The sequence below is a fragment of the Homarus americanus genome, unplaced genomic scaffold, assembly GCF_018991925.1.
Source record: "Homarus americanus isolate GMGI-L3 unplaced genomic scaffold, GMGI_Hamer_2.0 scaffold41027, whole genome shotgun sequence".
NCBI lineage: Eukaryota > Metazoa > Arthropoda > Malacostraca > Decapoda > Nephropidae > Homarus > Homarus americanus.
The window spans coordinates 4922603-4934236 of NW_024745073.1; the positions used below are offsets into that span (position 1 = coordinate 4922603).

Here is an 11634-nt window from a genome sequence, read left to right on the forward strand (position 1 = left end):
ATAACATTAGATTAGTCTTGGCATGTAACAAACAGCAAGGCTAGGTGCTGTGTGTTTACACTACTACACTGGTTTTGACACTTCACACTTAATTTAAAGGTAGGTCAAATGTCACATGTTATATTAGTATGTGTTGGGGTGTGCTACATGCTGGCAGTATTGGTAAATATGTTTGATGTTCCTGAAAGATTATATGGCTTTAAAGAAGCTTTTCACCCTGAGGGTGAGAATAATGCCGCTTGTATTTGCAAGAGCCTAACCCACCTTAATGTAAATATTAATACAATGTTAGGCAGTGACTATTATGCCATGAATAGGCTGTACCATACGGTCCACTACAAGGCCATCAAATATTGACATGCGATTTTGGGTGAATTTATAGTATCACACCAATCTTTATTTCCGTATTAAAAATATGTATCGTAATGTTTACACAATTCTAAGACATTTTTCTTCTATGATATTTCCACTGGAAATTAAGGATAACCGAGCTAAACAAATGGAAGTCAGGGCTAAACAAAGGGGACATTACAAAGGTACTCAAACTATCCAACCAGGAGTGAACTCGTAACAATGATTTTAAATTAGACAAATTTTGATTTAGGCGTGAAATAGGTAAACACTGGTTTGGAAATAGAGTATTGGATGAATGGACCAAGTTACCAAACATCATTATTAACTCGAATACGCTGGATAGCTTCAAACATAGGTTGGATGGATATATGGGCAATAGGGGTTGGGTGTAAATGGGACTACCCAGTATGGGCCAATTGGCCTGCTGCAGTTTCCTCCATTCTTATGTTCTTATTACTTTTGCTCAGGCATAAGTGTCGCCAGGATTTGTTTACTTATGGCAGAGGTGGTCTGACTCCCTGCTCACGCATCGCTCCAGGCCTCCGACTTCGCTCTTTAAGTGACTAGAGCATGAACAACGGGTTAGGTTAGGTTTTCTTGGTTGTTTGGGTGGTTTAATCCTCAAGTAAAAAAAAAAGTGATTTCTGGTTTAAATGAAAATCAAATTCGTTCAAAACTCCTCAAAATACATAGGAAAAACATATTTTTAATATCGAAATAAAGACCGGTGTGATACTATAAATTGACCCGATTTTGCTGTGAATTCTTTATAAAATCAACCAAACCTGCGATTACTCTTGGCTCATTGAATACCGTATAGTCGTTGTAGTTTAGTTATTATAATTTTTTTTTTGGTGGGGGGGGGGTAATTGTAAGTCTTAACCCCCATACCCCCATTTTGATATGAGAAATTGTTTTCTGGTGCATTTTGGTGTGTTTCAGCCAGACGTGACCTTTGTTTCTTGCAAGAATTAACCGTTTTTTTTTATTTAGAATTTTCTAGAAAATTTAAAAACGCCAAAACCGGCTATTTTCACAAGAAACGGAGGTCAAATTTTACTGAATCACGACAAAATACATCGGAAAAAAAATTCTCATATCAAAGGAAAAAACCTAACCAAACCTAGCCTAATCTAAACTAACCTAACCAAAACTAACCTAAGCAAAAATAACCTAACCTGACCAAAACTAACCTAACCTAACCACCTGGTTAGGCCATTGGCTTGCCGGGGGGGGGGGTGAGGGGGAAGCCAGACCCTCAGTGGTGCCCCGAATTTCTTGTACACACGAATGCGCGTGTTTTTTTTTCTGTAAAAACTCTGCATACCACACTTTTGGCACTGTTTGGCTCTTGGTAACACTCCGTGCTTCTGGAATATTTCAAGTGCAGCTTCTTGGTTGTAGTAAGTGTCCACTATTTGCACAGCACTTTAAAATGTTTCAGGTTGCATGGCTACTTTTGAAAAAGTGGTGGGTGTGAAGGAGACTTGGATTGATACCAAATTTTATAATGTGTCTTTATTGCGCAATGCGCATGCCCCGACCTTAAGTCACAGTGTTGCGCAAGTGCAGATAACGGCTGGTACCATGACGTCACGGTAAACAGACCGCTGAACCACCATTTACACAGTGAAAGTAGATCTGTGTTTCAGGGCAAATCTACTGAAAATGAAGCACTCACAAAAATCAATACAGTATTCTTAAAAATTGATTCATTTTTAAAAATAGAACATATCTACAGTATATGGGTTAGAAAAAGAAATGACATTATGGGGGAAAACTAATATTAACCTGTATTTTATAAAGAACATATCAGAACTGTTAAAGAGAGTGCAGTACAGTATTATGATCACTTCATTAATGAATTATTATTTAGTAACGAGGACCTTTTACTTTCAACCTTAATCATGGTTAGCTTTTGCTGAAATTTTCAAGTGTGTTTTGCTAAGATATATTTAAGGACAATGATCAGGTTAACCAGACACCTAACAATTAATATCTATCAGGGTTTGTCCAATTTTTTTTTCTTTTTTTTTTTACAAAAACCAATGTTTAAAAAAAATAGTTTTAATGCTATTATGTTAGTTTTAATAAGTTTTAAGTATTTGTAACTCTTTATATTACTTTTTATTATGCTATAAATCATAAACATTACATTTACGATGATCTAGCAATCATTTACTGTATATTCTTTTTCCACCTTAAAAAAATCAGTGAAAAGGCCAAATTTGAACAAAACACAAGCTTTGATCAATCACCAACACTCAAGTTTAAATTCATCTTAATGCATGAAAAAACTATTCTACTTTTACAGTTGATAGTTTTAAAGAATTAATTTGAGTACTGTACAGTTGGAAAGATAGAGTGGCGACTTGGCTCTCCTGGACCCATATAATACATGATTTGAACATCTTAGAATTTGAGGCTCAAGAGCCCAACCATAAAAAAAAATGCAGTCACCAGTTTTACTGTACTGAACAGTGGCAACTAGGCTCCTTATAATTAGGATATGAGAAGTTTGCAGCCTTGTAAGAAAGCTTATTACCCTTGAGATAGCCACTTTCACCAGTGTATTCAGTAATAGTTAACATGAGTGTATGTATTGAACAACCATTGGGACATAACAAATCCCTGTCTAACACCCACATTTATTTCAAATACTGTATTTCACTTTATTTTCCATTTACTTATACTGTTGCCCTGCTGTTCTCATAGAATGTTTTTATTGCAAATGATAGCCTTCCTCCCACCCTGTGACCCCATACAGTTGTATTACCTCCCACAGTGCTCTTCTGTTCACCCTATCATACGCTTTTCCAAATCTACTATAAATCTTTAAGACCATCTGTAAGTAATAAAACCCCACCAAAAAATTATTAATACAAAGAAAAAAGATATACTGTAGATTACTGTAGATTATTATATACAGTATATATATTTTTTTAAGCCATTGGTTTAAATTGGCCAACCCTGATATCTATAGAAAAACTTATTTCTTACATCAAGAAAATGCAAATTAGATCTAGGAATAGCACTTCCATTATTCAGATTTTGTCCCTAGTTTTTCTCATAAATAATGCTGCTGCTGCCAGCAGAGAAGGCTGCCAACATTTCAGAGAAATTAATAATAACGCTACAGGTATTTCATTTCATGCTCACTCTCAAGAAACAACAGTAGCAATGGCAACTTTACAAAAAAAATTATACAGATGATCATGATAAATTATTCTTACATTAATAATAATAGTATTTATTACAGTGACCCCTCCGTTAACGAACTCAATCCGTTCCAGAAGGTCGTTCGTTAACCGAAAAGTTCGTTAACCGAAACCATTGTTTCAATGGGTTTTTGGGTAATTGGTTCCAGCTCACCGAAAATTTCCTAAATTCAACAAAAATGGTAGAAAAGTTCACTTACTTTGAGGTGTGTATGTAGAAGGCTCCTGATGATGATGATGATGATGATGGGATTTAGAATGGGGTGGAGGAGAAGGAAGAAGAGAAGGCATTGGGGTGGAAGAGAAGTCACCCCATGGTGCCATTTCACCCATAAAATTTTAGCTCTCTTGGTGTAATTCAAGATTATTTTCTTTAAATCAACACTGCACTGCATTATATATTGTCAATATGTAAAATATATTTCAAAATGACCAATAATTTGCTTGGAAACACAGAAAAAAAGCATTTAGTTGAAGAGAGTCTCAAGCAAGATGTTACCTCCAGTGAAAACAGAGAGAGACTAACTCCTGTTTGCTGTGTTAAAAGGCTGGATGTCACGCATTAAACTAGTCACTTTACCTTCAATTATGTTCAATAATTGTTAAAATGACAAAAATTGAATATTAAACTTTTAAAATTATTGAATAGTATAAACTTCTTGATATTTACTAAAATAGTAAGGAATTTAAGCCCTAGAACCGATTAATGTATTGGCGGACTGATACTAAAGCTGGTTGCCCGGTCAGTGCAAGCGAAAACATGTTGAGGTCGGTTCGTAAGAACTTCGTTAACTTATTTTTTTTTCGTTAACCGAATTGAAGATCCTTATGGAAGGCAGTTCGTTAATCGAAATTACGTTAACCGAGGTGTTCGTTAAACGAGGGGTCACTGTATTATTATAATTATAATACGTACCTTGTACTGATAATATCCAAAAAATAGATGAGAGTAGGATTTGGTAATACAAACCAACACAACCTTGGGTTGAAGTTTATTATTTTAAATTACAGGTTACACTTCATAAATTCAAAGATCAGTTATCAGAAATCTTCGAAAATCCTAAGAAAAAATGAGAGGTGGCATTTTTAAATATTTTAAATTTACTGTGCTCGTGTTATACTTCACTGAGCCACTGAGCAATGGTATACGCGCATACTTAGCTGACTGCAGAGGTAAATAAACAAAGCTATCTTCACTGAGCATGTATTTATGGGGATTGTAAATCAGGTAGAACTGAAAAGGTTGTACTGTAGGGTAAACTTACTATACTATAGTTTAAAATGCATATGTTTAGTACTGTATTTTCAACCCAATACAGTACAGTAATACTTTATAAAGTCATACTGATACTTGAGATAGCCACTAGATCAAATGAAATAATTTCTTTCACCCTGATTCAGTTGGATAAGGAGGCTGCTTTGAGGGAAAGGCTTTATTCACACAGAAAGTATCATGTTACTAAATATTTCAAGCTGTCTGACAAAGGCAGGCTCAGCTGGAGGAAGTTTTATTGGTATGGATCTTACAGGTCACTTGTGTCTTTCTCAAGGATAGTCTAGGTTATAAAATATCTTACTTCAAGCCTTTAGTGGTTCTTTAGCCTGGATTACAGATGTAAGAAGTATCAAGTTTCTAAATGGAAATTAAACCTGTAATAGTCTCAATTTATCTTCTTATATAAATTGACAAGTTTTACATGGTTTGTAAATGAACATCATGTTTAATGAAAAATTTCATAATTCTAAGGTTTTAGTCCATACTCTACAGTACTCTACTTGTAGATTAAAAGGCAAATTAATTTCTGAGAAACATTAATTCATTCTTCCCCCCCCCCTTTAGGGGGGTGGGTGGGTGGGGAGGGTTAAATTTTAAATACCGCACAGTATTGTACTTAATTTTTGTTACATTTCTCTTTTACAGGAACTTGTTTTTGAAGAGCTTACAACAATGCCTTTTTATCCAGAAGTTACAGGATGTATAGTCCCTGAAGAGGAGTGAATATGCAAGGAAATGATAATGACTGGAATACTGTATGTCTAGCACTTAACATCATGAACTGAAACATTACATCTATGGTTGATCAGTTGGAGAAAAGTGCAGGGTGTACAGGAAATTCACTTCTTAACTTGGTCGTACCTTACCCATCCACCACCAGCCCTCACCAAACAGCCTCATGTGTCAGTCTTCAGACAATAGCTTACTCACCAATGATGTGCTGGTGTCTGCTTAACGGTGCAACAACTGAATAAGCTTGGTATGTTTGTCATTTAGGAATGAAGTTTTCCTAATACAGTATATCATATATATGACATAGGGGTTATTATAATATGATTCATTGTCTTGAGTAGATATATTTTGTTCTATATAACCAGATCTGTGTGACCTGATAAATTGTTATGTATACTGTATGTAATATACTATACAGTATTCTTGCTGAACAACTTTGTCATTACAATTATTCATCTCTTTGCATTACATACTGATATTCTTGAACTTTCAAATCCCAACCAGGGCAGCCTATTTTTATGTTGTTTCTACCTGACTGTTTTGGGTTGTCAATTTTGACATTGTTGCTGAACTCCTTACTGTAGTTTAAGAAAAATAAATAAATAAATGTTCCGGATTAAGAAGATTAGTAAGGGTCACTGCCTTATGGCCGGAACATTGTGGACACCTGCTGTCCCCTAGGGACTTGATCTCACTCTCCTCTACTGTATATATTAGCCTTGTCAAGTATTACTCCTTAGTCTGTACTCACCCCCAAAGATGTGAATTACACGAAAGTGCTTGGGAACTTCGTGTTTTCTTGTTTCTTTGTGGTTATCAGCATATACCTGGATCAAGCGCACCTACAGTGATTTACTTGCACATTCAGTGTGTGTATATATATATATATATATATATATATATATATATATATATATATATATATATATATATACACACACACACACACACAGTGACCCCTCGGTTAACGAACTCAATCCGTTCCAGAAGGTCGTTCGTTAACCGAAACCATTGTTTCAATGGGTTTTTGGGTAATTGGTTCCAGCTCTCCGAAAATTTCCTAAATTCAACAAAAATAGTAGAAAAGTTCACTTACTTTGAGGTGTGTATGTAGAAGGCTCCTGGATGATGGTGATGATGATGGGAATTAGAATGGGGGTGGAGGAGAAGGAAGAAGAGAAGGCATTGGGGTGGAAGAGAAGTCACCCCATGGCACCATTTCACCCATAAAATTTTAGTTCTCTTGGTGTATTTCAAGATTATTTTCTTTAAATCAACACTGCACTGCATTATATATTGTCAATATGTAAAATATATTTCAAAATGACCAATAATTTGCTTGGAAACACAGAAAAATAGCGTTTAGTTGAAGAAAGTCTCAAGCAAGATGTTACCTCCAGTGAAAACAGAGAGAGACTAATGCCTGTTTGCTGTGTTAAGAGGCTGGATGCCGCACATTAAACTAGTCACTTTACCTTCAATTATGTTCAATAATTGTTAAAATGACTAAAAAATTTAATATTAAACTTTAAAATTATTGAATAGTATAAACTTCTTGATATTTACTAAAATAGTAAGGAATTTAAGCCCTAGAACCGATTAATGTATTGGCGGACTGATACTAAAGCTGGTTGCCCGGTCAGTGCAAGCGAAAACATGTTGAGGTCGGTTCGTAAGAAATTCGTTAACCGAATTGAAGATCCTTATGGAAGGCGGTTCGTTAACCGAAATTTCGCTAACCGAGGCGTTAGTTAAACGAGGGGTCACTGTATATATATGGCATCCCTCGCGTTACGGAAGGGTCGCGTCCCTGGAAAATTGACCGTATCGCGAAATTCCGTAACGCGAAACCTATTTTCCCATTGACTTCCATTATAAAACTGGAGATGCATGCCTAATGAATTCTTTTCAGCCCCCAAAAAAGTAATTCAAGCACTTCTATGAATGAAAATAAACATTTATAAACACATACAATACAGTACATTAAATATCTTATGATATACATGTAATATGAAGAGAAATACAGTTGGAATAAATAAAAATATTGTACTGTACTCACCACAAAAGATGTTGACTGCTGCGTGAGGATAGGTGGTGCAAAGGGAGTTATTGGGAGGGAGAGGGAGGGGCACTACTCTCTTCTGCCCTGCCCTGTAAATCATCATAATCACTTCTATGAAAATACAAGGTTCGAGCAGTTAATGGAGTAGCTGCTTGAGCACTTGACCTAATTTTGTCCTTATTATCATGGATTGTTCCCACTGTTGAAGTATCAAGACCTAAAGTTTTTGCAATCTGGCTATGTTTTTCTCCAGCATCAAACCTTCTTAAAACATCAAGTTTAATATCCAATGTAATGCCTTTGCGGCTTCTTTTTGCACTACTGCGGTCACTTCCACTTGATGGCCTCTTTCCAGTCATCTTGAATAAGGGTAATGCACTGTACTGTACTTACTGTATGTTTGTAAAAGTTAAATCCAACTGCTGGGGCGAGAAACACGCACGCACACTGGATGTAAACAATGGAGTGACTTTATACTGTATGTTATATTCTGTATACCGGTAATTGGCTAGAGAGAGTTGGTAACCAAATTATAGAGATGAGATTCTACACATGAGACAAGGTAGATATGGAGTTGATAGACTGTATATACTGTAGTAAAGGTTGAATCTAATTATGGCTCCTGTTAAATATATAAAAGGTATCCAGCATACATTAGATATTTTAGCTAAAGATGTTCAGTAATCACTTTTATTTTCAGAAAGTAAAGTGACTGGTTTGTACTCATGTAATGTTATTCTTCCAGAATATTTTAAGATGGAGCTAGACAAAGAAGATGATGCAGCCTCTCAGAATGTGGAAGAACAAGAAGAAAATGGAAATGCACATGATGGTATTACTGAAGATGGCACAATAGTTCTTAATTTATCTGATGAGTGTTCAATTGAAGAAGAGGTGCGTTTATTCATGCAGTCTCAGAAAAAGGTTGAACCTAAACGTCGGGCAGAAATTACATGGAAACGTAAGGTAGAAATTTTAAAAGAAATTGAGAAATTACCTGGTAAAATATCTCACAGAGAAATGGCAGTTCATTTTGGGATACCTCGCAATACTCTTTTTAATATTCTGCGTGCAAGAGATCGGATTATTGAGGCATATAAACGCAATCCAAATGGAAGAAGAAAAAGATTAAGATCAGGAAAAGCTCCTCATGTTGAACATGCATTGTATCAGTGGTATAAAACTGCTAAAAAACAGAAGTTAGCCCTTTCAAATATTGTTTTGTTTGAAAAAGCCAGAGACCTCGCTGTTTCCCAAGGAAGCTATAGTTTTAGACCAACTACTGGATGGTTAGAGAGATGGAAGAAACGGCATAATATAACTTTTTCAGTTGAAGGAACGGGTGAAGGTGATAATGAAAATGGTTGTGGTGATGTTGAAGAAAGTGATTCTGAAAAAGCAATTGATACAAGTGATATTAAAGATGAAGATGATGATCACGAAATGGAAGATGATCAGGGCTCAGAACTAGATGATGATGATGATGATACTGCATCACCTACAGCTCAGGATATTGGTAGCCTATTACAAATCAGCCTTCAGGAAACTGATGACTTTGTGCGTCGATCAGGAAAAGGAATCAAAAGACGAACTTTAACATTAAGGCAGAAATTTGAAATAGTGAAGGCAGTGGAGAGTCTACCTATGAAGTGGAGCTTACGGGACATGGCATCTTTCTTTGAGGTACCCAAAACCACAATGCTTCATATGATGAAGAACAGGGACCTCATTATTAAGAATTATGTTAATAGCCCTGATAAAGAACGAAGACGGAACAAAAAGGGTAAAGCGCCTGATATTGAAGATGCACTTTATGTATGGTACTTAAAAGTTAAAGAGAAAAATTTACCTATTACTGCTGGTATATTAAGGAAGAAGGCAAAAGCTATTGCTTTGTCTCTTGGAAAACCAGAGTTTGTACCAACAGAAGGGTGGTTTGCTCGCTGGAAGAAACGGAATAATGTTACTTGTGGTCGTCCCAAACAGTATGATGGAACCGAGACACAAAAAGTGCATCCATCAGAATATGATGATGGTGATATGCAGTTATTCCACACAGCATATGAAAAAGAGACTCGTACTTCTCTTTCACTAAGACAGAAAGTAGAAATAATCCATCAGATGGAAGCTGAACCTAATGTTAAATTAAGGGAGTGGGTTGATATGTATAATGTATCCAAGTCTACACTCAGCATAATAAAGAAAAATAAAGAAACAATTCTTAAAGCATTTTATGGTGACCCATCGGCAGATCGGAAACGCATGAGAAAAGGGTCGGCCTCGGAAGTAGAGGAAGCACTCTTTAAGTGGTACAATGAAGTAAAAGATCAGAATGTCCCCCTAACAGGCCCCATTCTTCGCCAGAAAGCCAAAGAGCTGGCAGATATAATGGGAAAAGTTGACTTTATCCCAACTTCTACCTGGTTGGACACTTGGAAGAGAAAACATGGTTTAAGTGAGAACAAGGAGGTTCAGCAGCACACACCAACAAACCTTAACCAAAATAGTGTTCAACCTTCCAATGAAAACAAACAGCAAAATCGCTTTCAGTTTAACACAGAACACCACAATTCTGGCAACCACATGGGTGTTATGCAAAATCCACCAGTTGTTCCTAATACAATGAAACCACCAGGAAATCCTCAGACTATGAATAATGCATACCCAAGAGATATGTTTGGATTTCCAGTTCCACCCTCGACACAGGAAGCCGTCAGCAATTATGATGGTTTCCTCAGAGGCCCTGTGAACCCTTCAGAGGCAGTGGTCCAAGCTGGAACCAATGTGGGACCACCTGGAGGGGGAGGTGGAGGAGGTCAACAGTTTTCTTCAGTTGCAGCTGCAAACAAATTTTTAGGATCACATATATATGGCTCCGATCTCTCAGGTGGCAGAGAGATGTTTGCCGGAAATACCATGAATCGTGGGGTAATCACAAGCTCCCGCGATCATACAGTATCTGCACCCACACCTTCACAAGGAAACTATTCTTCTGCAGAACGAATTTTACAGCAATATAAAATGGACAATCATCAACCAAATAATTTCCTACCTGCCCCAGATGTAGTGACTGAAGGCTCTGTCCGTCGTGCCATGATGGAAATTCGGAGGTACCTGGAACAGTCTCCATACTCAGTAGATTGGTCAGTTGTACACAACTTTGAAATGGTACTTCATACCAACATTGCTGCAAGAAATCATTTGCCCCTGTAAATAACAATGTAAAAATGTAATGAGATAATTATATTTTGAATTTGAGTGGTATGCTGGCTGTGTTCATAACATGGAAATAATTCTGATTAGGGCCTTGAAATGCACATAAATGAGGTCTTACCATAATTAGACCTGGATAATTCATAATGAATTTAAATTAATTTATACAAGTACAGGGGGTATTTAAAACACAAAAGCAGATAATTATTGAATTTTGTATTTCTTCACAATTAAATATTTCCATCATTTGGAAATAGCTACCGGGGGTAATTTATTTTTTTACTCTTGAAACTGAAAAGGGTTGTTTTAAAAAAAAAATTGTATAAAGTGTACCAATGAAGCTAAAACTTTGGGAATCCTTTTTGCTAGAAGAAAGTGGCATTCCTTATTTTTTAGTACCCGGTAACACTGTGCTCAGTCATGTTTTTGTAAATGTTGTTATTATTGTACATAGTTTTTTAATAGATTAAAGCTATCACCAAGTAATATTGTATATTAATCATTACCTAAATCTTCCAAGTTTTGTTGCAATTTCCGCATAAATTTTTTATAGAAGGATCTGAACAGTGATTGTGTACGGTAATGCTTGTCTAATAGTGAGATAACAATGATAAACTTTATTTTTCACCTCCTTACTGTATTCAATACTGTACATTTAATATTAGGTCACACAGAACTACTGTACTGCACATCTAACTGTCCAACTTTTGTGCTTGGACTTGAGCATCAAAACTGTTTCTTAAGGAATGGGAGTGAAGAGGTTAAGAATATATCAACAA

At 36.1% G+C, this 11634-nt stretch overlaps 1 protein-coding gene across 2 annotated transcripts; it reads left to right on the forward strand.

Moving 5' to 3' along the window:
* LOC121878317 lies at positions 1 to 11341 on the forward strand. Of its 2 annotated transcripts, XM_042384431.1 has the most exons (3): positions 1 to 99; positions 5494 to 5827; positions 8388 to 11341. In XM_042384431.1, exon 3 carries the CDS (start codon positions 8399 to 8401, stop codon positions 10853 to 10855), a length of 2457 nt encoding a protein of 818 aa, XP_042240365.1. In that variant the 5' UTR covers positions 1 to 99; positions 5494 to 5827; positions 8388 to 8398; the 3' UTR covers positions 10856 to 11341. The 2 variants fall into 2 exon arrangements, with proteins under 2 accessions (XP_042240365.1, XP_042240366.1); XM_042384432.1 differs by lacking the exon at positions 5494 to 5827 and having other exon boundaries at positions 16 to 99.
* The last annotated feature ends 293 nt before the right edge of the window (positions 11342 to 11634 follow it).

Bases quoted from the DNA above. Each gene is read 5' to 3' on its own strand.
- LOC121878317 (XM_042384431.1), top strand. From the start codon at position 8,399: ATGGAGCTAGACAAAGAAGATGATGCAGCCTCTCAGAATGTGGAAGAA.